This window comes from Mugil cephalus, chromosome 8 (genome assembly GCF_022458985.1).
Source record: "Mugil cephalus isolate CIBA_MC_2020 chromosome 8, CIBA_Mcephalus_1.1, whole genome shotgun sequence".
Taxonomy (NCBI): domain Eukaryota; kingdom Metazoa; phylum Chordata; class Actinopteri; order Mugiliformes; family Mugilidae; genus Mugil; species Mugil cephalus.
The window spans coordinates 9321518-9348448 of NC_061777.1; the positions used below are offsets into that span (position 1 = coordinate 9321518).

At 45.5% G+C, this 26931-nt stretch overlaps 1 protein-coding gene across 1 annotated transcript in view; it reads left to right on the forward strand.

The window, feature by feature from the left end:
- Positions 1-26931, forward strand: part of fbxl17 (F-box and leucine-rich repeat protein 17) — a 215170-nt gene that overhangs the window by 135374 nt on the left and 52865 nt on the right. The window contains exon 9 of the mRNA XM_047591339.1: positions 16058-16134. Coding sequence (XP_047447295.1) covers positions 16058-16134 — 77 coding nt within the window. The remainder of the gene's footprint in view (positions 1-16057; positions 16135-26931) is intronic.

Below are 26931 nucleotides of genomic sequence, written 5' to 3' on the forward strand. Positions count from 1 at the left end.
TGGTGACTGGCACGGACCAGACGGTGATGTCACAGCTCGACTGATAAGATTCTTCAGGCCCCGCCGTTGGACCCCGAGACGCAGCGGGACGGGGGGGAGGCCAAACGAACGCTGAATGGCAGCATCTGAACCATTACGCTCATTTCCTCCCATGATGCGATTTCTTTGTGGCCCAGGTGGGATCCGGTGAAAGACGGGGAGAACATCCGCACGTACCGTACGTGCGCGTGTGTGTTCGTAAATCATTCGCCATGTTTAAGGGATTTGATTTCCAGAAAAGCTGTGTGAAAAGGGTGCCGCAGTATGTTACTATAAGATGGAAACACAGATGTTTATGCGCGGGTGATTGGGAAGCATGGGGTAATTCTTTATTGACGTCATTGTCTTTGTGGGGTGCTCCAGTCTCTACAGCCACTCTGATGAAAATATCCAATTAGGCTCAGCTATATTTTCAAAAGTGTATAAAATGGTTCTAATTCCAACTCCACATTGTAGTCGAATACCCTGAAATTGAAGCACTTTAGAACCACATTCATTATATTTCTGGAACCTGAGCAAGGTTTTGATAAAAGGCAAAAAAAATAATGTTTTAGTGTCTTAACATGCATGAGCTCAACTGTACCTGTACATTGTGCCAGTGTCCAGGTCTGCACCAGGAGGAGCACGGTTCAAAAAGGGAGCTTTAAATAAACTTCGCATCACACCACAATCGAGGGAGGCACATAAATCAACACGCTCATGGAAATGCACTTCTTAGTTGCGGCTGACTCACTTTGCTTTTTGATATAATCAATAAAGCATTGATCGTATGAATCAAAGGCAGAAGACCTAATTTCCTCCTAATAAAGCCAGGAAATCTTATCATCGAGCCGCTTCTTAAAACGGGGAGAAGGAGAAACGATTAGAGCCCTCTGGGCCTCGCATGTTTTAGCGAGTTTTCCGTAATTATGTGACTTTCTAATTTTAAGTTGACTCGTTCAATTACAGGCTATCTATTTTTTGTTTCTTCCTCATTGGATTGCTTTCCCCTTGGCGCCGCTTAAGTGTCACATGCGTTCCGTTGACTTCTGACCCAAAGCACATCCCCGTCCCCCTTGTGACGGGGGGGCGGCTGCCGCCGCCGCCGCCGCCACCACCAACCCTGCTGCGTATGAGTTGCTTAAAGCGCTCCTTGAGCCACGGTAAGGAGGGGCGGTGGAGGTGGGTTGTTTGGGTTTTGTAATGAATAGAGTGGTCCGACAGCCACCGTTGTCAATTATCGCCGTTCTGTACGAGCCACGCTTGACAGAGAAGAATCACAGCCGGCGCCTGGATCGCTTTCTCACCCGCTCCGCCTTTCCTTCCTCGGCCCTTCTCCCATTCATTCTCCTCGGCTCAGTCTCATTGTGCCTCCATCTCTTGGCATTCCCTCCGCCTTTTTTCTTTTCAGACGCACCCACTTTAAATCTCATTTATTTTTGGCTGCCTTTGTAGCATTTCTTTCTTTTTTTTTTTTTTAATTTATTTATTTATTTTTAGCCACGCTATAAATACTGTACTCCTTTCATTTCAGTGTTTCTCCTCTCCTCGCCTATTCCAGCCTGTCTTCTCCTCCGCACTGGGTGCCGTGGGGTTGACAGGCAGTGAGCTCACACTTGTAACCTCCCTGCCACCATGCCAGGCGAGGCGCCACTTGAGGGTTTGGCTGCAGATTGAATAGCTCCCAGAGATGTCATATCCAGACAGCCTCCCTGAATTACATTTCCTGGTCTTCCCTGCCTGGCTGCCCTGGCTGCCTGCGCGCCCTCCACCAATCAAATAGCCCGGAGTTGCCATGCGGCTGCCCACTCCCCTCTCCCGCCGCTGCTTCTCTTTTCCTCCTTTTACCTCAGCACTCCCCCAAGCTCCCCTATTTACCATCTCCGGGGGTGTGGCCCCTCCCCGAAATTATTCATTCGCCGCTCGTCAGGCAGTCCAACCGCTGTGAGGCAGAACAGGCAGATGGGTGACCTGATTGGCTGTCAGCTCGAGTTTATTTCCTTGTTGTCAGGATGTCGGATGAGATGAAACGTTGCTCTGCTGCATTTGTCATGTTCACTCTGTGGGTTTCGCAAGAAATGAGAAAAAAAAAAGTTTAAGTTATAGGAGGGCGGACAGACTGCCGCGTGGCTTCCAGAGGTGTCGCCGCGTGGAATATTTCTTTTTTTACTTTTAGTTCTTTTTGACCATCTGTCTTTGTCGCACGTTAACACTTCGCTCTGCCAGACTCCGTGAATTTTAATAATCGCAAATTTTTTGATTATCGTCGTAAAATTTGGCAGCAAAATGTGCAAACTTCTGTCGGGCATCGGGTTCCTAAAACAAACTTAGCAGTGGAAGGAAAAGTAGCTAAGAAACGGCGATCGCAATGTATGAGTGAAATCAGTGCTTTTTACAGGGGGGAAAATATAATAATCTTAGCATGTGTTTGGCCCAAGCCGGTGAGCCTCGTCGTGTGTTACTGCGCATGATGTGATCTGTCCAGAAGGTGGGTTATGCGAGCTGGAGGTAGGAAGGAGCTCAGTGTGACTACGAAGAAGTGATGGAGAGCCTTGGCTCGTGCGGTTGTCTCTCCATAAATTGATTAATGAGGAACAGCCTCAACAGAATGGATTACACACACACACGCAGATACACACTCGCATGCATGACTTGCGCATGCGAACGCACAAGTGAAACGCTCGCAACATCCAACACAAACATCCAAGTGCACCTTCTGGGAGTGGATGGAGTTTGGCTTTGTAACCGCCGCGAACAGGTGGTGGATTAGACATTCATATTCGCACATATACAGAGACACGCACACACATACACATACACACACACACATATATATATATACACTACCAGTCTAAAGTTTGGACCTGCTTTCTCATTTCAATTGTATCCAAACTTGTGTCTGATAGTGTATGTATATATAAACACACACACACGTGCCTCAGGTGGTGGAGCGAGCCTCCACGCTGTGCGGATTTGTATCCGAGCCGAGACATAAAAACCGAGCTGGCAGAACGGGCGCCGCACCTCTCCAGCCCTCCAGTCTGCTGGTTCGCGTCGAGTCCGAGAACACGTGCATGTGCACGCGGCCGCTTAATAAAAATAACGTATGCGAGGAAGTGATTTTTTCGTGTGTGTGTGTGTGTGTCTCCGCACGCACGCGTTCGTATTTCGCTCGTGTTTTTCGGATCAGCCCTCCGGCTCTTGGCAGAGCCCTTCCTTCCTCAGCCCCGTCCTTGGATGCGAGCTGGAGAAAAAAAAAAAAAAAAAAACTGGCGGGTGCTGAAGGGTTGCTGGATTACAGGGGCCATTATTGTGGGTTGAAATATGCGGCCCTTTATGTAGGTGCATTATCACCTTGGACAATTAGGAGCGACTGAATTCACTGTGGATGACATCACCCCTGGTGATGGAGGTGAGAAATGAATCATGGTCAGAATTTTTACTATTATGGGGGGGGGGAGTAAAACGAGACGGCTTACTCTTACCTACTCTTTCCCATGCATCGACACATGTGCAGGAACACGGAAGCACTTACAAATCTGCACGTACAGTCTAAGTCACGTGACTCGGGGCGCGCCGATTCCTACGCAGGCGTCCAAACATGCTCCCATGTCAGCGTGATGCTTATTGTGGTTGTTTATGAAGTTGGAAATTAACATTCTCTATGTTTTTTGTCTTATTGAAGGGGATGATACGGCCTATAAATCTCCCTGATCTGTGTGCAGTGTCACGGCGTGTTGCACACCCTCTTACAGTGATAGCGACGCCGCGGCAACACAACTCGCAACACTGCTGGCGCGCGACACCCCGTAGCCGCGTTGCTCCCCGCGTCGCCTGCCTCTGGCTCACGCTGAGTGTGTAATGAGCGGAGCTTGAGTAAGATTAAGGCAGATATTGTATGGCAGCGGAGGACTGGTTTCACTTTGAGCCTCGGTGCCGCGGTGGAGCGCACTCCAGTGCTTCTGCCGGCTGGCTGAATGACCAGCAGGATCCCCCACTGCCTCCTGTCATTTCTCACGCCGTTTTTTTGCTCGACACCGCTAATGTGTTTTGAGGCAAACATGCACCGCGCACCGGGAGGGTGGGGGAGTCGTTTCTTCTTAGGAAATGCGAACACTCGTGTGAACTGTAAGGAGGCGCGCCGGGAGGACGCGGCCATGAAAGGGCGAGATGCGGCGGTAAAGAGGAAGAAGGTAGTAAAAGCGGAAGAGGAGAACGGCCGGCCTTCTGTGTGTGATGTGGTTTTCTGGCTCCCCGTGAAGCGAATGGGGAGGAGGGTAGAGGGGAAGTAAGTGTGGGAAGAAGATGGCGCTGTAGGGAGGGGGGGGGGAGCAAATGAAGAACACAGGTTTTTTTAGAGAGAGGGGTAGGACGGAGTGAGAACGGGGATAAACGGAAACAGAGAGGGTTGAGAGACGGGAGAACAAGATGGAATGTTCAAATAACGAGAAAAGCACAGGATACGAGGAAAAAAAACAACAGTACGGGGGGTGGGAGGGGGATGGGGGGGATCCAAGCACTGTTATCATCTGGAATCTATAGAGAATGGATGGGCCGCATGAAGAGGCTATAATCACATCCATCAACAACACTGTCTATTAAAGCCTGTTCCTCTTCTATTTGTCTTCCTCTCTCTGTCTCTCCAAACCACCAGCTCTGGTCAATTCGCCAGCCCACTAAATAGAAGATCTTTGTAGGGATGAAGAGTGTTACATCAGTAGTTATGGGAAAAAGGAAAGAAGGCCATGCATGTGGCTCCATTGGTGTGTAACAGTAGACTGTCCACCAAAGACAGAAGTAGTCTGTTGTACTTTTATTTTGATAGAAAAACCTGTTTGGACCCAGACTTTATGTGCCCGTCGTTTTGTCCCCGAGCTTTAAAAAGTTATGTTTCGAAACACTACAGTGCAAGTGGACTTGACCGCTGTAGAAAACGGTAAAACAGCTTCAATTTTGATGTAAGCCAGAGAAGTCCGCAGAATACAGCGGGAAGAGACAAAAATAAATAAAATAAAAAATACAAGAGAAATTACCACCATGCTGCCGAGTCTACGCAAGAATCTAATTAGGGAGAAAGGAATAAACATAAATAATAAACAGAATTAAAAAGTGTGAAAACAGGATTTTTTCTTTTTTTTTTTTTTTAATCAAACATCGTCTAATGTACTACTTATATTACACTGTATAAAAAAAGCGCTTAAATAGCCCCTTTCCTCTTTGCACATCTAGCCTAAGCTCTGTCTGCTTAGCTACTGATAAGCCAGTAGGAGGATGCTTCCACAAATTCACTTTGCTATCACGCTAATAGGATTTACTTCCTTCAGCCCCGTCGCTAAACGCGGCATCTTCGGACACGTGGGGAAAGATGAGGTTTTTGTGATGAGGAGTCATTATCTGAGGCGGAGGAGACGGCAACTTCACGTGGGGCGAAACCGCGCCACTCGCCCGCCTTTCTTTCGGCCCTCTTCCTATAGCGTGGAAATCTCCCCGCTTGTTATTTTGCTGGCGCGCGATCAAACGGCACCGCGGCGTCGGGGAAAATTCATTTGGGATTCTGGCGTTTTCAGGGGGTGCCCCGGCCAATGAGCCCGACGAGCCAGGTGACATCTGTTTCCATGAATACCTAATGGCTGCGTGTCACCGGAGTCAAACACCTCCAATGATGGACGCTCCCACTGTTATTACCATCATGGTTATTTAGCCGCCACCAGTTTCTCATTAGGATGTTTCCCTCGGAGGCAACAATTGAATTAGCGGGTAGCTCAAGCCTTCTCCCCACCCTACAGGTTATTTATTTTATTTTTATGTGCGTTTGAGGGGGGTTTATTTGTACTGTGCCATGTGTGTTTTATTGGTAAGGTGTGATACTTTAATATTATGATAACGCCGAGGGAATAGGATGGCGTTTGGTGTTGTAAATCAAATAGGAGCGTTCAGTGATAATGTCCAGGAGGTGTAGGTGTTAGGGTGTAAAGTGAGCTGAGGGAAACGCCAGGAGGGCCTGCATTAAATCTAGCTGTAGAAACTGGAAGCGTTTCTTTTTTCTTTTTCTTTTTTTTTTGGTCTGGAAACTTGTCTCATAATAGTTTAGTTAAGGAAGTGCTGCCACTTTGCGTTTCTGTTGTTTTTGTCGCCATGGAGACCGCGACAGATCGGGGGTCCCGGTCTAGGCGACGACGCGAGGCCTCCAGGCGTCTGGTCGCAGGTTCAAACGCAGCTCGTTTAGGTGCACTGGCGCTAAACTAACGCGTTTTTAATCACACTGCAGTGGCGCTTTGAAAACCTTGGTTATGCACAATTTTGTTTTGCTCACATTGTCACCTTTTGTCCGCTGTGACCTCGCTCCGCCGTTATTTAGAGCTCCGTTTTCCTGGAACTCCATTTTCCGAGCCGCGCGTCCTGTGTGCTTGTGTGTGGTATCGATGATTGTTACGCTGGACATGTTGAAGTAGTTTCACGGACGACTAACGCCTCGTAAAATGATGAGGCAGTGTGTGACGATGTGATCTGGCAAAGCTGCGGTCGTAATGCGGTTGTCGCGCCTCAGCCCCCACCTCCCCCCTTTTTTTTATTTTATTTTATTATTTTTATTTTATTATTTTATTATTTGTTTCCTCTTTTCTGGTCTCCCTGGTTATTTGTGCACAGTCTGCTTACTGTACACGTGTTTTCTGACACGGGCTGTTGCGACAGCCTGGGTTTAATTTTCTTAAAATTCTAGAGTAGAGTATTTTTTATTATTATTATTACTACTGTGAAAAATAGAAAGAAGTGTACTGCATCGCTGACAGAAAAAAAAGAAAAAAAAGGATCAAGGAAGCCACGCTGGAAAAGTACACATTTCCACCATCGATCAACAACCCTGTCCAGCTCGGTATCTACTCTTCCGGAGTCTTTAGAACAGTGTGAGTCCATTGATTACTCTTTGTCATCCTGGCGTGTGTGCTGGTGAACTGGTGATCGTAATGAAGCCGAGTCCATCCAGCCGAGCGGCGGCAGCAGCAGCACCACCAAAAAACGCCACAGCTCATTTGTTCTCCGCGGGGGCCGACTTATGAGGCGAATTCCCCGTAATTAAAGCCGTTTCGCGTAATTGAAGTGTTCCTCTCTCCGTCCTAGCGGCGAGGAAATTACTCGACGCTGCAGAACTTGTTGGGCCGTTGTGCTGGATTTGTTGTGGCAAAAATTCAGGCCCCCCCCCCGTTCACTCCGCGTCCCCCTCCTCCTTTCCTCTTCATATCCATTAGCCTAATGAACACCCTCCAATTTCCCGCCGCTGGGACGAACGTGGCTCGCTGCATTGTTCTGTCTCGTTCCGTGTGTGTCGCGCGCACGCTCCCCTCATGTGTTTATCATGTTTACATGTGTGTTTGACGGGGAACGGGCAGGAGAGAGTGTGTTGATAGGCTCTCATTAAAATAGATGGCGGTAATCAAAGTGCAGAGCAATTAGCTGTGGCTGAGTGGGCGGAGGGTGTACACCGTGTGGCACTGTGTCAGGCCTGTTGGTAAACATCGTGATAGTTCACCACTCGCTCTCTCTCTCTCTGCGCTGCCTGGACACGAGGCAGAAGAGTTACGATACGCAGCCCTGAGGGGCAAGCTCACCCCGATTCATCACGCTCACGCCGGCTGTTTTTTTTTAGGCCGCGAAACAACGTTCTGTTAGTAGCCGGTCGCGTTACGTCCTCTGGAGAAATGCTGTTAAACACACTGGAATTCAAGGGTGTGTTTCCCGACAAGATATTCCAGCGAAAACTCATTTTGTGAGAGTTTCGCTGCTATTAATAACTGAAATATCCCCCTTTTCTTATTTCTAAGAGCAATCCAACTGTTCCCCATTCCTTCAGTTTTTAGAAACTATTCTCTTGTGAAACAACAACTACTTCATCTGGTCATCCCGTCTGCATCATGGTTAACATGTGTGCTACATACGATATTTGGATCTACTAGTTTTTTAGCCTTTACCATCAGTAGTAGAAATAATCCTAAATTAAGATATTGTTGATCTTTACCCGAAAAACAAGTAAAAAAGTAGCCAATAAACCACCAAGAACAAATAGACTTGTAGGTTGTCGTGAAGACGTTTCTCTCATCCACTCCAGTTCTAGGTTGGCGGGGGAGTTGGGTTTTGATAGAAATCTACTTGGAGCGGCATCTACCGTGTCTTTAATAAAGGCCTGTTGCCCTTGGATTACCGAGAACCTTCACACACTGTTAATATTAGTTCTGCACTTTAAGATTGTTTCACTTATTTGGAGAAAACAAATCTAACGACTCAATTACGGTTAAATGCGGCTTGATGATCACATTATTTTTTAATGAGACCAAAACAAAGGCTAACATTAGGTCCACGTCACTGCTGTGTTTATTATACTTTATTGGGTAGAAAGCAAACATTTGTACAATCACATCTGTTTGCAAAATAAAAAAATAAATAAAAAAAAGGAATCAAAAACAAGTCTAATTTAAGCCGCGGGTGCTGGAATCAAACACACGCCCGGAGTCCTGAGGAGCATTAGCATCAGGGTTTTCTGCGGGCCTGGCTGACTGCATGGCTCACCAAGAAAGCAAATTCATCCCCTTCTTTTATTCCCCACGGTCACATATATCACGGGCAACCATCTCTGACTTAACCGTTCGTCTCACATGGGCAGAGATCCACTAACTTTGTCCCCCCGCACTCACGCGGGCTCAAAACGCCACTGTGTCGGCTCAGACCCGAGGCTGCGAGCGTTATCGCCATCTGCCACGGGGCAGTGCTCATCTTCTCCTGAGTTATTTATTGTGTTACGGCTGCTGCAGCGGGCCGGCCGGCCGGCCTGCCGGGCGCACGGACTGATAGGGGGGGCTCGGCGTCGCCTTAGCAGATCCGAGTTGCATCGTTTAACAGGTGAGTGTCCTCTGGGAATCTGCTTACACGGGAAGAAATGGCAGGGGCGGAGGGCAGAGATGTTTCCGTGAGTGATGTCAGGGCGGTTTCCGCTGGCAACCGAGAGGCCGCTTTAAAATGCTGTTTGTGCATGTGCATCACGGAGGCCCGTCAGTGTTGGCAAGGCAACCGGCTGTCCATTTGGATGAACTTCAAGTGAATAACTGCCACTTAACCTCACAAAGTGCTTAGCTGGCTTTTTCTCTCCGCTCTTTGACGGACGTAGCGGCCGCTTCGCGAGTGACACTTGTTGTCGTCGAAGATGTTAAAATCCTGATTTTGTGTCTCGTAACAGTCACGACCGCACGGGAGGTTTCGCGCTAAACGTCTGCACAAGTCCAGTGCCGCTCTGAAATCAGTGCTGTTTAGCGGGATGCCAAACTACCTTTTTTCCTTAGAGTAGGGCTCCTGCAGGTAACACTTGGCTCTTCTGTGACATGCAATTACGGCTGGAGAAAGTGCTTAATTTAAAAAAGCGTTTAAAGAAGAGGAGACGAGACAATGGCACACGTGAGGGTCCAGGTGTCTCTGGTTTCCGTTAGTCAGCCTGCAAAGTGTTGCTACGGTGCTTTCGTCTTTCCCAGACAAGAAAAAAAAAAAAAAAGAAAAAAGCACAGGTTGGACAGGAAAGCCGCGGATGATGGGCATTTATGGCTCCAGTTATGACCCCATCGGCACATTTTTGAGCAGGCTGATGACAAGCCGCTGGAATGCCCCGCCGTTTCGCAGAGCCGTTTGAAAACATGATTAACGGTGGTGGAACACAATAGGAATGTGATTCTCATTCGAGCGGTGGGTACGGCAGGCTAGCCTGGGAAATCATCCAGGCCCTAATTGCCGAAGCAGACCTTGATTCAGACGGCTGGAACCTCAGCGCGCACGCGCGGCGGGACGCGCACACACAAACAGGCGCGCTCAGACGGACGGGGGATTGAATGAGTGTCTCGCAGCCTATAGCTTTTTAGTGTTCGCAGTTTTGTGTTTTTATTAGAGCTGGAAGCAAATACTGAGCATGTCACTGAGCGCACATTTAAAGGCCTTCGGTAGGAAGTTTTTAATGAGTTGCATCTCTAATTTAGCATCTATTTGCAGTCATTGGGAAATAAATGTCATTACGACGCCGGAAGATACATGACATAAGGTTTTAATTGACAAGAGATCCGTAAACATCGGAGAAGTATCGCCAAATTTGATAAATTCAAAAAGAAAGGTTCGGGCATTTTTAAACTCGGCTCACTCAAAGCGTTGTGGGCAGAAAACTGCAAACAACTTCTCAAGAGAGTAAAATCTGGAACTGAATTATCCCCTTGTTTATACACCAGCCCAAGCCTCGCCCGTATTATCGGGTCAGCTATATCGAAAGCAGTGAACGTTCCCCCTCGTTCAATAAAAGCCGCATTGCTGCGTCTTAAGATTGCTGCTTTTCCTCAATATCAAGTATTTGCTTACTGAAGAGCTCTTCTGAGCTATTGGAATTTTTTATATCCATTTATATTAGCCCAATGAAAGATCTCTTAAAGTTTTTTTTTTTTTTTTTTTTTGTCGAACGGAGGATTCCAGAAACTCAGTGTTGCACATCGCCCCGAGGAAGCAGAACCTCGCTTCCTTACACTTGCGTATGGATTTATGGGAGATATAAAGAAAATTTACAGCAAGAATCATTTTGCTGGAGCATTCTCCACAGAAGTGTAAACCCCGTCTTGCCTTGCTCGCCTCCTCTCTGCTGCTCCGCCCTTCCATTTCATTAAGTCTAAAGGCAGCCGTGGAAGTCTGAAGTCTTGTCTGTCACCGCCGCTGCCTCCTCCTCCTCCCCGCAACCTCCTCCTCCTTTTTATGTTTTCAACCTCTCCCCAGACCTTCAACCGCTTTTCTTCATGCATTTCATGCTTACTTTCTTTCTTTTTCACACTCTTCTCTCGAAAATCATCCATTTCTATTTCCCTGCTCCCTTTGTGTGGTTAGACAGCCGTGTAATTGTGGGCTGCGCGAGGATGAGACGAGGGCTCGCGTTGGTCGGCGCTGCGCTAGTGTACCTACCTACAGCCATTCTCCCAGCAGCCTCTTTGTTCCTGCTCCATTGTGATCGGCCGGCTAAAGAGAAGCGCTACACATGTTGCTTGGCTGCAAGACTGTCTGCAGCCTTTGTGATAAATATGGACCTCTGTTTCTCTCAAGTATTGTCACTATTCTTCCTCTCGCTGCCTGTCTGCTTGGATACCTCTGGCTGTGCTGCATAAAAGAAGATTAGCTTCACCTCTGAGAGACACATGCGTGCATTCACACAAGCGCAAACAGCGCGACTGATGGCGCACACACGCACGCCGGCAAACGCTGGCTTCATCCCTCTTTTCTTGTCCCACATCTTCGTACTGAGCGTCGCTGTAGACGCTATCCAGTTGGCTCTGTGCGGACATTGTTCAGTAAAGGTGGTTTCAGTGTGCCCCAGTTTGCTTTTTTTCACAGAAAAAAAAAAAATATTGAATCCAAGTGTAACAAGTGGAGATCGACCGATATGGATTCCGATTACCGATACCGATTTTGAACCGATACATGCTGACGATTTTTCTGAGCCAATATTTGCATTTACATGATAAAAAATGACTCAATGATGGCAAAGTCTCAAAATAAAAAATAAACAGGAAACAAGAGGTAGAGCACAAGCAGGGGCAATTCTAGATTTAGGAAGATAAAATAAATAAATAACACAAGTTCTTTTTCTTATTCCAACTCTTTATTTTTAGGGGTTCTCAACACACCTATGAGTACAAGCATTTTTTAAAATTTGTTTTATATATAAATGTATATATATATGTGTTGACAAATGCACCCACATGTTGGCCCATAAGGATACCAGTAAAAAAAAAAACGCAAATATCGGCCCGATATATCGGCCGATCTCTAGTAACAAGTTTGATCACTGATGACAAGATACAAGGCGTTGAACCACGAGTTTCGCTGTATTTTCTTTAACAGGATAGAAACCACATAACACAAAATATGACACAAAACGTCTTGGTTACACCGTGGCAACACGCTCACAGGAGAGATCACATTTGAGCAAACGGTGAGCCAGAGATTAAGGGCTGATCACCGGGCTTTGTCGAGGTTTAACCTCCGATTGTACGACAAAACGCGCAAATGTGTGCGCGCGCGCACACACACACACACACACACACACATAATACAGTCACAGCCCACTCGTCCAATAGTCGAGCTCTAAGCACAGTCTACAAAAGCTCAAATAGAAGCAGTACTCTGCCAGTTGATTGCGGATTTTTCTAAGAGTCAACCCTCTTCTTTCACTCTTCCAGCCTTGGCCAAGGCTGAAAAATGGCCACATTACAGAAGAAGGTTCTGTTATTTATTTTTTTTTTCTCTACACATTCTACTCATTGACAGATCTCCTTGCACTAAGAATATAGGTGAAGAGAAAGCTGCTCCTCTAACTCCGCAGCCTTGCCTTGAAAGTCCATTTTCATAACCCTCAGTGCACTGCAGATATGATTTAATCCCTCTTACAATTACTCTGTTGTTTCCATCTCCAACTTTTCTCCATGACACTTTGTGTCGTGATATTCGACGCTTATGAGCCACCTTTCAGGAGATGGATTACGCTCACTCTATTTCATTTTTAGAAACTAGCTGTAATGGCACCACGGTAGTTTCTAAAACCTGAACTATCTGTCAGTGAGTTACTGAATGCAGCGTTGCGCTGGCAGAGAGCGACGGCGTTGGGGATCTGGTTTAAGAGCGAATTTAATTCCAGCGCATAAAAATGGATGTTTGAAAACGCTTCCCGGCCAGTGGAATTTTTTCAGTTTAATCTGCATTGTTTAGCTCGGCACACCTTCGGCCTTCATTTACATTGTTTATTTATTTATTTTTAATGAATTTTTTTAGTTAAATCTTTAGATAAATAAGCGGTTGGTGTGGTTGCCATGGTTTCATGGTGGCATAATTCAATTTGCTTCTTAAAAATCCCAAGGAAGGAGTGATTAAGTAGCAGCTATGTGTATTTCTGCCTGTGATGCTGCATCGAGCCCTTTAATTTTTTGCGGGGGGGAGATTATTAGATTACTATTTAATCTCACAAGCATTACACGAGCATTCGCTTCTAAGAGGCCAACAAACGTTTTCTGTCTTTCAGGTAGAAGATGCATTATATTACTTTTTTATTATTATTATTATTTTACTACGGTCTTATATGGCTTCTTATCCTCCAGCGTGGCGTCGAACAGAGGCTTAATTCTGTGGCAGGAAGCATTTGGACGCTGGCTAGAAAACAGAATTAAATATAAAAGTTTTTTTTTTCCAGGCTTGCGCAAAGGGCTCAATTTCAGTTTTAAAACGTGTGTACGAGTTGGCGTTCGTGGACTACAATGTTTTTCCCCCGAACCCACTGTGCAAAAACCACCAGTGTTCAGTCGTTTTTATTGTTGTGCCTCCGTCTGAGCCTACTGTGTGGCGACAGTAAGTCAGGAGCTGACCCCAGAGAGGCTCGCTCTCCGTTCGGTCCTCCATCCCGCTGCCTGACGGATGGCCTAATCGCTCACACATGCGGTACTTAGTTGTCATGGAAACGCCTTTATTGTCATTTTATTGGAGGAAATGGCTTTGGGCTGTGTATTAGCTAGCTAGCTGCATAACGATAACAAACATGCATCCTCTGGACGTCTTTCTGCGCCACATATAAATTCTTAAGAGCACCGTGGTAGCGGAGACGACTTGCTTCATTTCCTCATCTGACTCGCTCGTCACCGTCGCGCACTCTCCTTCATTCCCGTTGTTTAAAACCTTCCTCATTAACCTTCATTTACACTTTTTTCCCCCCACCTTGCGCTGCCTGCTTCCTCTCTTCCTCCACTTATCATTTTTCTTTACTAATTCCATGCACATCCCTCATTTCCGTGGCTGCATTCCCGTTCCCCCCGCCGCCTTCCTCAAATGCGTTTTCCCCGTCTAACAACTCCTCTCCTGCTCCAGCCACCTTTGCCTACGCGACCTGCCTCCGTCCTTGCGTCACAGCGCTTAGCTGTGAGCGTTACCTCCTGCCGCGTCGGCTCTACCTTAACATTCTGCATGCGCCCCGTGTCCTTTTCTCTGGCTTTTGTCACGGGCTCTGCACGTTATTGAATGAGATCAGATCACTAATTCATGTTGGCTGAGCCTTGTGGGGTTTGTTGCCTCCTGATAGCCTTTCATGTGGCATGAACCATGCCTTAGCCGTCGCTTCCCACACCTCTGCTCCATCCTGTCATTTCACCTCGCTCTGGACTTGTTAATGCCCCCTTAATCTTTTTTTTTTTCCTCTTCCTTTTCTCCCGTGTTTCCTCAGCTCTGTCAGTCTCCCACGATCTCCCTCCTCTGCTACTGTTGAGAGATTTCTCCTTCTTATTCTGCTTCCATCTTTCCATCTCCCCGTGCTACCTCCCTCATTCATTGATGTCTGATCTAATTGCTTTTGCTCTAACCCTGGGGACCCGGGCGCAGTGTAACAAGCTCCCGGAGGATGCTCTCTCCGCCTCGGCCTCCGTCGCACCATCCCTGAATTGCCGCTTTCTTTTTATCCCTACAAACTCTTCCCGGGGCATTCATTCATTAGCTGCCCTAATGCTGTAGCCCCAAGACACACAGGGTGATATTGTAATCCTGCAGGCTTAACAGAATCTAACCTGGCCACAGCGCGAGGTTTGGTCCCGACTGACCAGTTGCAACAGGTGCATTTTCACAGTTTTTGTTTGTCTTATCGGCGTCGTGCCGAGGACAGAGGCCGGATAGAAGAGAAGGGGGCAACGGAGTGAGTGGCAAGGAAATAAACACAGAGAGGTGGGAAGGGAGGATGAAAAAAAGGTGGCAAAAGGACAACCTGATAACAGGGAGAAGCTTGCAGGAGCGGCGCAACACAAATTTAATAGAAAAAGGCGCAATATGAAGATGCAGCCCAGTGAGCTAAAGCAGATAGGCCGGCGCACATTTTTAGCAGCTTTGGCTCCTCTCACACGTAAGGTTTTTAGAAATATGACACACATGTTAACTTTTTTTCTCTTTTTTTTTGTTTTTCTCCGCTCACCGCCCTCCCGTCCCGTGGCGTGACATGTCGCACATCGCGGCGACATCCGCGAATTGTCTCACCTTTAGGGACTATCGGAGCAAAAACACCGACTGACAGGCCACGCTTTGTTTGACTGGGAATTTCAGCCGTCCCCGAATCCCCCTCTCGATCTGCATCCGTTTTTTTTTTTTTTCCTGCCAGATAGTGTGGAAGCGGCATAAACAGCATCTCAGCAAATCCTCACGCTTGATGGCCTGTAGTGAGGGAAGGCGGCGGATAGTGAATAAAAATGAGAGCGGCGCGTTTCGGAATAACCTCAGTTGTCTAGCGAGTTACGTGCATGAGCACGTCACAACAACATCTTCAATTTCCTTTGCGCACGAGAGCTTTGCAGTGCGTGTTTTTTTTTTTTATTATTATTATTTCATAAATTTTCATGATGGCACGCCAGCATGAAGATCAAAACAGCTTCTCCTGAAGGTTAATAGGTCAAACGCGTTGATCAAAATCTAGTTGTTGCACGCACTCCGCTCATTAGAGGCGTTTAAAGAGAATTATTTGATACAGATGCTCTGATCTTCCCCTTGGCCTTCCCTGGTGTACGCTTCCCTCGCGCGTATGTGCCACACACCGACGCGCACCCTCCGTGTCGGTGTCGGTCCTCTGGGCTCGAGCAGCGGGCTGAATGCAGATATTCCCCCTTTGAAGTGAGCGAGCCCGCAATTAATGAGCGCGTCCGCGCACGCGCCCGCGCGCACAAACGCACACATCCGCTCCTTCTGCGCTGGCGCGTGCTTCTTTAATCGGATGGGGTGTTTAATCATTAATGCATATGTTAAAAGGAGCAGAGGCAGAATATGTCAACAGTTACTGTATGACCCTGCAGCAGTGCTGTTTAACCTTTACCGTGGAATAATGTGTGTGTATGAGAGAAAGAAAGCTGCAGCCGCCTCTGTGTGTGTGTGTGTGTGTGTGTGTGTGCTTGCACTGCGGTTTTTGAGACAGGTGTACCCACGACATAAACATTTGTTCTTTTTCCTCTGCGTCTCCCCATAGGTGCGTGGAAATCATCGCCAAGGAGGGGAGAAGCCTGAAGGAGCTCTATCTCGTGTCTTGTAAAATCACAGACCACGGTAGGATACTTTCAATCACTGTCCCTTTGTTGCAGTCAACCTCCAACATTATTATTATAACCGTTATTGCCCGCATTCGCGAGCATGATTCAGGACTCATTTGATTTTTACGGCGCAGCCCTTATGAGACTTGCAAACAGTAAAAATATTATTGAAAAGTTTCACGCGGAAGGGTGAGTAATGGTAGCCGGATCTCCTCCGCGCTCTCCGTGGCCGCGGTGGCTGAGGAGGTTTAAACTTCGGGTCTCTTTAAATGAACCGAGCCGCGTCGCCCGGGCTACTCGGAGGCGGGGCCCGGTTTCTGGAGGAGCGTGGCTTTCGGGGCGCGGCGCGTGACGTGCGCGCCGGCAGCGGCTCCCCGCGGGATTTCTATGCGTTTTGCTTGTGTTGGTGGATTAGCGGTGTTTGCGTTTGTCTGACAGCAGACGTACAGTATGTAGTGCTTTCCTTCGCAGCTTTTATATCCCTCCAGCATCATCTCCTCTTTTTATTTTGTTTACACTACCTTGCATCTCTGCTTGATTTCATTGTGCCATATGTTTTGCACAAGACTGGAGTCTTTTATCAGCTACAGCACAATACACAGTTGGAGTTCTTCAGTACTGAAGCATGGGGAGCGCACTGCTGACTAAAACTGCCTGCATGAATTATCAGATTCTTTTTTGTGTGTGTGTGTGTTTGCAGTGCTTTCAAACGACTGTACCCTTCAAATTCAAGGAATGAAACACTATAACAGGATCTAAATAGTTGCCACTTTTGTAATTTTGTATTATTTCTTATGAGCGAGATACATTCAATCTGCATTATAACCAAAATGTATTTACAGTAGCTTGGTTGATTTAGTTTAATTGTTGTTTGTGCCATTGTCTGAAGCTATTCAGATGGTTTCTTTCATGTCTGTTTCATTCTGATTCAAGGAATAATTGATAAAATGTTGTTATGTGTTGCATTTAACCTTGTTCACAGGGCGGTTGATGTTGTTACGCGCTTGCAAACTGTTTTGTAATTTGTCATGAAGTGTGCGATAAATGTGGATTTGAGGAAATCAAGAGTAATCACATCGAAAATGGAGCATCAGCAGCGAGCGTGGGCTTTGGCGTTTGTTGCTGTTCTGTGGTTTATGTACCAGTCGTCCGTATACTAACAACATGTTCAGTTCCACCAAGCATCTGTGTTCAAACTGCTTGGTTACGTAATTATGAACTTGAAAAGACTAGTCTTTTCTTGGTCCTTGGTTAACATTTGTTCTCGGTGCAAACGAATCAAGGAGCAACTGCCCAAACTAATCAAATCAATTCAGCGGGTAAACGTTCACGCTTTTGGAACAACAAACTAGGTGTGAAGTAACTTAAGTTTAACAAAAGAAACTAAAGAGATAATAAACCGAGGGGTCTTTGCCTTGTTTGTCTAGTGGGTGAGACTGACATATGAATGAATTATGTATTGAAATTTGCTCAAAGTTAATATTGAGATAAGGGGAAAAGAAACCTTCTGTTTTTGAGTCCTGTGGTATTTTCCTACCAGAGAGGATCAAGATTGATTTTTTTTTAGGTCCCTTGAGACACACAGCATAGCCTATATCATATTATCCTATATGATGTCGTATTGTACCCCTTACATACAAACGCATTCATTCATTCCGATTCACTGAGACGTGTTGCAGTTGCACGTGTTTCCTCTTGCCCACTTGGTTCGCTCCGTCTCAGTATCTCTAGAGCAGTTGTTACAGTTAAATAAAATCCTCATCTGTAAAATAAATATCCAGCCGAGGTATTAGACGGGGTAAGAACAGCCTCACTATCAGCATTAAGCTGTGAGGTGATGTCAGGTATCAGGATCACGTGATGCCCCAAAGGGACGTAGTACGTGTCAAAGGGAGCATCTGTCAAATGTTGAGGAGTGACTCTTTGTTTTGATCCGGTCTAGAAGAGCTTAGAACAGTCAATTATTTTATGAGCCAACAGGAGAACAGCACATGCATATGTAACCGACTTGGCGTGCTGTATCTGGTTTGTCTCAATGCATTCATAATGTTGACCTATTCAGATTCATTGGCAAGTCATGTTATCACATTATGAATTGACCTTTAGACTCGCGCAGTTTAAATTTGCTGAAATAAGGGCTCCAAGTACTCCTCAGTTACATGTACTGGCTTGTTTTTTTTCCTACCTTTATAACTACCTCGTTCCACCAATACTAGGGCTGGTCGATAAAAAAAAATATATATCACAATGTTTTTTTTTTTTTCATGCATAATTACATGTTCACAACGTGTTCTGAAATTAAATCTGGGGACATTTACAGCTCAGAGATAAAAAAAATAAATGGTATCAAGATGAAATGAAGAAATAGAGACAATTACGGTTTCATTTATTTTGTCATATTTAATCATATTTAATCATATTTGAACTGTTATACCTTTAATGTCAATAGCAGTGCGGCCGGCTACCGTAATAACTGTTGTTGTAGTCTGCGCGCAACATTTTTTCTCATTCATAAAACCCTAAAGTCGGGGACAGCTTTAGACGGGGGACATGTCATCATTCAAAGTGGGGACTGTCCCCAGAAATCGGGGATGTCTGGTCACCCTAAAAAAAAAACCAACAACCAACATGGCATCTTTTTTTGAAACAACTTCTTCCGCGTTTTCATGGTCCTCTCATTCTGCCGCTTCGTTTTTTTTTTTGGAACTTTCCATCTTCACCACCCCTCGAAGTGACGCGGTCGCACCATGCATGTTTAGAAGCGCTACACTGACTCCTGTCCAGTTCCAAACGTGTCAAATATACTTTTAATACTCATTCTAGCCTATTTTGTTGTGGATTTTGTAGACTTAATGGTGGACACTAAATGTCTCCGGCTTTTCCGGGGACCCTGTGATGTGCGTTGCAGAATGTCCTTAAATGGTTTCTCTCCAACGTGAGCTGCCTTGAGTTACAGTAACAATAATCACCTTGACCTCTCTGAACCCGAACCTTTGCTGTGTTTGTGAGCGTGTGAAACATTATGTGGGCGTGTGTCTACTGGGCTTTGATTAATGACTCTGAGATCACAATAGTACATTAAACCTGGAACATACACAGCCACCCCCTTATATATATCCCTCTCTTTCTCTAATCATTTTGACCAAGATGAATTGGTGATATCTGATCTTCTTCCTTCGCTAATGACCCCTCTAGCCCTCCTCTGCGGCTGATAGGGCCTGTGTGTGTTTATGTTTGTGTGTACATTTTATGTCCTTCCAGGATAGAGATGCCTGTTGTGGGAGCTCCGAGCTCTAACACGATGATTGGTGGATTTCCTGCTTCAGTCTCAGATAAATTAAATAACAGAAATGAGATTTTGCATCTGCCAAGCCGGCCTCCGTTTTTTTCCGCCCATCTCCTGTGCTAATTATTTTTATTAATGGCTTCTCTGAGTGCATTTGAGACGTCCACAAGCCTCTCGTGTGTTGAGTGTTCTGCTTTTTGTCCTCCAAGCTTTCGGGCTTCCTGTGCGATTTTATGGGAGCGGGGAGGACAGTGAGAGGCAGAGAGACATAAAGACGGCTTTTTCTTTCTGACAGAAAGAGGGAGCTGGCAGTAAGTAATTTTACTCCCAGTGCAGATGGTTTGGGAGATTATCTTGTGAGGAAGAGGAAACAAATGAAAAAGGTGAGGATAGAGAGCTTTTTTTTTTTTGATGTAATGATCTCACTGAAAGCCCTGTTAGTGCTCTGGGGAAAAGAAGAAAAAAAAAGCAACTTTCAAGACTTCTCTGCCATTCATCAAAGAACATCAAACTAATTTGCTTAAATAACATTTTGGTTGCAATCAAGGCTGTATAGAGACTTGTTAAACACCTGGATTCTGTGATTAACATATTTCATGCGGTTTAATGCATTTTCAGCAACTGGGTAACACCTGTAACTTGACTGGTGATAACTAATGGGCGCGCTACTGGAAAACTGCATGAATTATCCGGAAGAATTACGTCCAGATTTCCTCTGTCTTGCGTTACGTGTGTTTCTTGTTTGATACGTGATCTTGGTACACGCTTGTCTTTTTTTATTTTCTCAAGGCGTTTTTTTTTTTTCTCTCTCCCGTGTCATTTCCGAAGCAATTAACGCCCAGCACGCGCGCGCGCGTTCACACCCGGCGTATCGACCCCGCGATGTGCGCCCATAAATCAGAGCTAATTGAAAAGGCGGCGCGCTTTTAGCACAAAAGATGCAGCGCGCTGAACGTAAAAGAGAAATAAGAAAGGCAAATGTTCTGTAACGATAAGACAATGTTTGTTTTACGGCATTAATCACTTTCCAAATCGTGTTTTACTTACATTTTTATGTTTTATACTTCACATACTGATATTTCTACAGCTTTTTACTGCATAGACGCAGCTCATGAAGTATTCATAGATTTGTTTTGTTTGATGTATGTACTTTTGCTCAATGCTAGGAAATGTTCAGGACAAACACAGACTAGAAATTGAGACCATAACTTGCCAAGTTACCCGTCTTTAAGCTTAGCCGCATAAGGTCAAGTACAAACAACACACCTCATAAGAGGCTAACTTCACTTGATATTGCTCTGACTTTATAATGGGCTTTACAGTGGCTGAACTGACTAAACCACCAGACTAAGGTTTGGAGTCACTTTTTTTTATTTTTTTCGTTTTCTACATTGCAGTTTAAGGCCAAAGACTTAGATTTAGACTTTAATCATCCACAAGGGAAATTACTTAGTCACAGTAGCTTAGTTGCACATAAAATAACACCACCACCAAGTAAAAAGCAAGATAACATAAAATAAGATTAAAATAAGTAAAGTAAAAATCTACTAAATAAAATAGGAAAACGTTTACAAAATTTGCAACAAATAAAGATGGAAGTTAGTGTATAATATATACATATGAAGGATTACAGTAATGAGGTGCAATAATGTGCATTAACATTAATAACATGGAGTTCTCTGTTGCAGAATGGTGAGTAGTTGTACAGCTGGATAGAGTAGGATATGAAAGAAGTCCTGGAATTGCGAGGTAAACAAAATTGCTGTAGGAGTCTCCTTCTGCTCTAAGTGGTAGGTAGGTTCACTTCGTGGCCCAACTCATCTGACTCCATCGCTCTCGTCCTTGGTCAAATAGCCCTAACATCGCCTGGAGTCATGTTTGGGGTCATTGTGCTGTTGAGAAACGAATGACGGTCCCACCAAGAGCGAACCAGATGGGATGGCGCTTCTCTGCAGAGCTCTGCGGTAGCCATGCTGGTGAGATGTGTCTTGAATTTTGAATAAAGCACCAACAGTGTCGTTATTTTCCAGCTTTCTGGCGCACGGCGCGCTCAAGGTAAATTCTGGAAAAGGGCAAAAAATTAACGGAAGGAGGAGGGTAGCCGACACGACGGAGATCATGCAGATTGTCTCAGGAATTAATGGACTGGCGCGTTGTACGAGTGCATGAGTGCAGTGTTGTTCTTCAAGTCCAAAAATAAGAAAGCAATATGGAAGAGATTAATTATTCCCCTGGGACCCATTATTATTTAGAAAATACAAGTCATCTACCCACATGCACATACAGGCCGAGGAGCATTTCTATCTCTTGACCCTTTGTTAAAAAATCCCTGATCTACAAAGTGCCCACGCAACTTCCAGAGCTACCAAGACCCTTCACATACATTTAGAAATTATACATTCAGATATCATTATAAAGTAGTTGGTCTGGAGTTGCAGATTGCTCCCTCTGCGTAGGTTCCTTACATGCATACTCGTAGGGAGGTATCAGTTTTTTTCATTTTCTGTAGCAGAAATAAAAGTACCACTGTAACATGGGTGAAATTGAAAGCCGATCCTGATGAGAAAACCTTCTCGGCCTCTCTCCCAGTGCTAATCAGATCTGTGCACCGCCGCTCTCCTCCTCGCCGACTGACCCGTGCACCGGCGGCGGCAACATCCTGTACCTTCAGCACACCTGGGCGCACAGTGGAACCTCCTTGTCTCCTCTCACTCTCACGCTCGTCGTCAGTGCGCCCCTTGTGTCCTTGCGTGCGTGCGTGTTTTGCATTCCCATGCATCCATTTGCGTGTCCCCGCTCCGTGTCTTGTCTCTTGTAGTCCGCCTGCTTTATCCACAGACAAAAACAGAGACCTTGGCACCTCCGTTCCTTACATATGGTAATTCTTCTTCACCCACGCGCCTCCCCGCGATCCTTTACCTTGTCAGTCATGGCCTGCTCTGTACATCTGTGCGAATACAAGATCGGCTGAGACACCTGTGGGAGACTGTAAGTGAGAGGGAAGAAAAAGGAGACGCTTTGGTCTTCTTTAAGACGACGTCGAGTAGAGGTATAGAGTTTAGAAGTGGGAAGAATTCTTGCGCACACATACACACTTCACACAATGCTGGGTGAATGTCATATTGAGAACTTATTGAATGAGTACTGCAGAATATTTAAAGCAAGTTCACTTGCTTTAAACCTAAAAATGAAGCATTGTACTGATCAGGCATAACATTATGACCACCGTGCTAATACTGTGTGGGTCTCCAAAACAGTTGTGACTCATCGCACCCCCCCGCAGTAGCTCTGCAGACCCCCCCGTTGAAGACCTATGCTGTAGAGACTCCAGAGAGCCTCCTGAGCAACTTCCTCATTAAAGTGGAAATCAACAGAGATGGGGATACTTGAGTCGGTTTTGCGGCTATATTACCCCTAATAAGAAATCCTGTCAATGACAGCCCATCATCCAGACTGTTGTGATTGTGTTGTGTTATTTTATAAGAAGGACTGAGCCACTCAGATTGTGCATTTCATCATGTCCATCTGTATTTACCCGCCTGTCAGCTTGTGAGATTATTGTTGTCGTTCCATTTTTAGTGTCTTATTCTCTTATTTGATCACCTCCGTCGTGGCTCTCGCACAGTCAACACGCATCAACGTTTTCCTCCATTTTTCCTCCACCCGAATCCGACACGAAAACCCCCTTCCTCCCCTTTTCCCGTCTCATCCCTCTCCCCATTCGTCTTTCAGCCCTCGCTTTCATCTGCGGTACTTTGCTGTAAACACGCTGAGCGGTGATAGATGGGACTTCCTCGCCCCTCCCCTCAAACAGAACCTCAAGAATGAAGCATGGCTGTACGAGCGTCTTTGTAGACGTGTGTTTGTGTGACTCTTGTGCTTGTTTACATGCCTTCGTGTGCGCTTTTGTGTACTTTAACAGATTTTCCCTGTCGCTGGGGAAATTTGGATACACACTCCCTCCCCGGAGTATCATAGCGCTTTTTACAAGCTGAGGTTACTTAGCATAAAAGCAGCTGAAGCAGCACAGTAACTACCTTACCAACGATAAAAATGACATGTGATTGTTGTTCTCCAATACGATATAGGATGAGGCCATTAGGGTATACTCAGAGCTCAAGAGGTACTGTGCTAGCTTTTAACCTCACGCCAGTGTTCACTTTTCATTATTGGGCACTCTTGTTATTCATGGGTTGATGTACAGTACGTCAAAACCTTCAGCACAATATCTGTTGCCTTGCACGGTGCCGTTTTTAAAATGTCGCACAATATTGCAGTCGTCGCATTAAAGAAAATGTGACGAGGCCCTAAAAGAGACGGTGATTTATTCTGTCTACATGTAGCATGATCAGACTTCTTCTTCTTTCTGTTTCCTCCCCGTCTATATCTTAGTTGTTGTCTTTTTTTTTTTTTTGTTCAGTTATTCACCACCGTGCGGTCTAAGTGCTGTGAAAACATTATGTGATGTAAACTTAGATAGTGTAATGGCTTGTTTGCTCATCTCTGTCTGGCGTGGAGTAGGTAAATAATGTAACTCTAAGAGCAGTCGATTAAAATGTGCAGAGCATTGCATCAGATTTATGTGGGCTGCTAAAGGAATGCAGTCGATAGACAATCTTTGTTTGTATCACCACCGCGAGATGTGTGCACGTGTGCATAAAAAAAGGTTGTGGTTTTTAGGCGTGCAGGTCCTGTGAATCTCTTAATTTCTGTATCCGTTAGTGTACCATACTGTGTTTTACGTTTTTTTTTATTTGCCTTGAAACACTTTTAATTTAATTAACACATATTTGGTTTGTTTTATCCGTCTTAAATACCACTAAAAGTAATTTATGCAACATTACAATGATGTCAGTTCAGTTTATTGATAAATGTATTGATAATCAAGAAATCATGCTATGCACACTACGAAGAAGTACATTTATAAGTAGTAATAATAACAATAACAATGCTGCATGGCAACTGGACTTGTAGAATTTCTTGAAGAAGTTTCACTGCTCCTCTGAGTAGCTTCTTCAGTTCTTCAGTTCTGAGAGACTGGTGAGAAGTTGAGGTTTAAATAGAAAAACTCTGTGGGTAAAAGCCATCAGAAACTTGCTTGACTTGCTTGCTTCTGTACCCAGAACCTGGTGCCACTAATTTCCAGTAACGGCTGGATACTTACCTGTCGTTATACTTACTGTATGAATGGAGCGCTAACGAAGACATTGTCAGCGGGAGCCTCCAGTCTAAAGGTGTGAATGGCGTTAAAACTTCTTGGGGACAGAAGTCGAGACCTTATTTTAAATTGGTGCCAGATGAAATTTCTGTCCACCTCCTCTTCCGGCTTCCGCCTTCAAGAAAGTCCAGTTGTCTTCCTTTGACGACTTTTGGAGGCTTTTCCACGAGGTGCTCAAAGGGATTACAATTGAATACAACCAGAGAGGTTGTATACACCAGGAGCGAGGTGGGTTAAGTGTCTTGCCCGAGGACACAACGGCCTCTCCAGCCACCACCAGACATCAGCTGTGCTCAAGGACACAATGGACAGACTAGGGGTAGAGCCGAAAGGAAGCACCAACCTTTGGGTTATCGGAGACCACTCCACCTCCTGGGTTTCCCTACCATCACATTAAGGTGGTGCCCCACTATACCATTCATCCTATTTACACGATGGCATGTATTTTTATGCCTCAACAACACTCCCACCAGTGGGACAGGGAGCGAGCGTCGGAAAATATGTCACGTCAACAACCTGAAAAACTGATAAAAATTGTAGGATAAACTGAGAATAAATGTCCTGCTGTTTAGTTCAATGTACACTTTAACTGTTCAAGTAATTGTTCAGCTGCTATATTGACTGCTGTCAGTACAATAAGCAGATGAACACCACGGTTCCTTTAAGTGTTTGTGTCGATCTTCATCTGCACCCCGTCAACACCGTAGACCCAGGGGACGCACTGTGATATACATTTACATTAGCTCACTTTATTACTGTTTTCTTCAGACGTACACTTGATAAATTTATCCTTTATCCGTGTGGCGACTCACATTTGGAAGAGTGTAACATCTGACACCAGTTCCACTGAGCGTGAAGCCGTGGAAGTAGAGGTGCCCGGGCCCACAGGCCAACTCCCACAGCCCCTTCGTGTATCACACTGTGACCCTAAAAGCCAATGGAGCAGGAGTACACACACACACAAATGCACAAAAAAAAAAAAAAAAAAAAAAAAAAGCACCCACCAGGAAAATTCATAAGCTGTGCGTTTTCTCCTCGAGGGGTAGGAGAGACTGAGAGATGGTGGAGCCAGAGAGTAACATATGTTGCACGGCGCTGCTGGACTCGGCGAGGGCAAAGACTCATAAAGTGGGTTATTATCTCTGCAAATCAATGAGAGTGCCGGCGCCTTGGGGAACAAACAACCAGCATTATGACAAGCTCAGAGCTGGACTTCGGTACTAATGCAACACCACCTCAATGCTGAGGCGCTGGGTATCACTGATGCTTTGATATAAAGTTCAGAAAATAGCCTTATTAGTCAAAACATGTCAAAGTTACAGCAATAAAAAATGGAATGTTTACCTATTTTCTTTGCAAAACTGGCACTCCCCAATCAAACACCGGTTCATTAATCGGTATTAAAACTCATATTTTATATAAAGTACTGTAACCCCGCAGTAAGCAAAACCCTAAAAGTATAAAGACATTACCATAAAGAAAAAGAAAAAGTCTTTGGCTCGAGCCGTGGAAACAGCCAGGCAGACTTTCTGTAGAGAATAAGAGGGATGACCACTTTCCCACCTTTTGTGAGTTTGGAAAGTTCATTAGATGATGTACAGGAAATCTGAGAGGGTGACGGGTAAGAAGGGAGCAGCAGCTCGAGAGGTTGAACCTGCACAGACGGAGGAAGGCATTTAACCGCTTGACCGCCGCTCGAGTGCATCACTTCTATAGGCTTCCGACCTACAGACTCCTCCGAGTGTGTGTCGTCCATGCACAGCAAGTTGAGATTTCCATTTCTTTACATCAGCCCCGTGGTGGTATTTGCAGATTGGGGAGCGGCGCAAAGGGGCTGAAATTGAATTAGTTTCCATATATTGTCCTCTCCTCCTCTTTCTCCAGCTAAGCCCTGCGGTCTATCCACTGTTTGCCTTATGGGGGAGAAAAGTGAGGGGGGCTTAAGCTGTGAAGGCTCTGGCTTACGCTGTCTACCATCTTACTGGTCGCACACAAACACACTCTCATATTCACTCACTCGCGCGCACACACACACACACACACACACACGCACACGCCTTGCTTAGGGGATTACAGCCAGGCAAGCCTCGTTTGCGTTTCTACACACAGACGCAATCAGTACACACATATCATAGATGCACTTTTTGAGCTCATGCTTCACTCACACTATCAAATTTCAGCGCGCGCACACACACACATTTGTGCCCTAACTTTTTGGAGAAAAAAAAAAAATTCTTTAGCCTCTGCTATCTTAGGCTTAAGCCTGCGGAGGGCGAGGGATTGAAGTGACTCGGGTGTATGTGTTTATA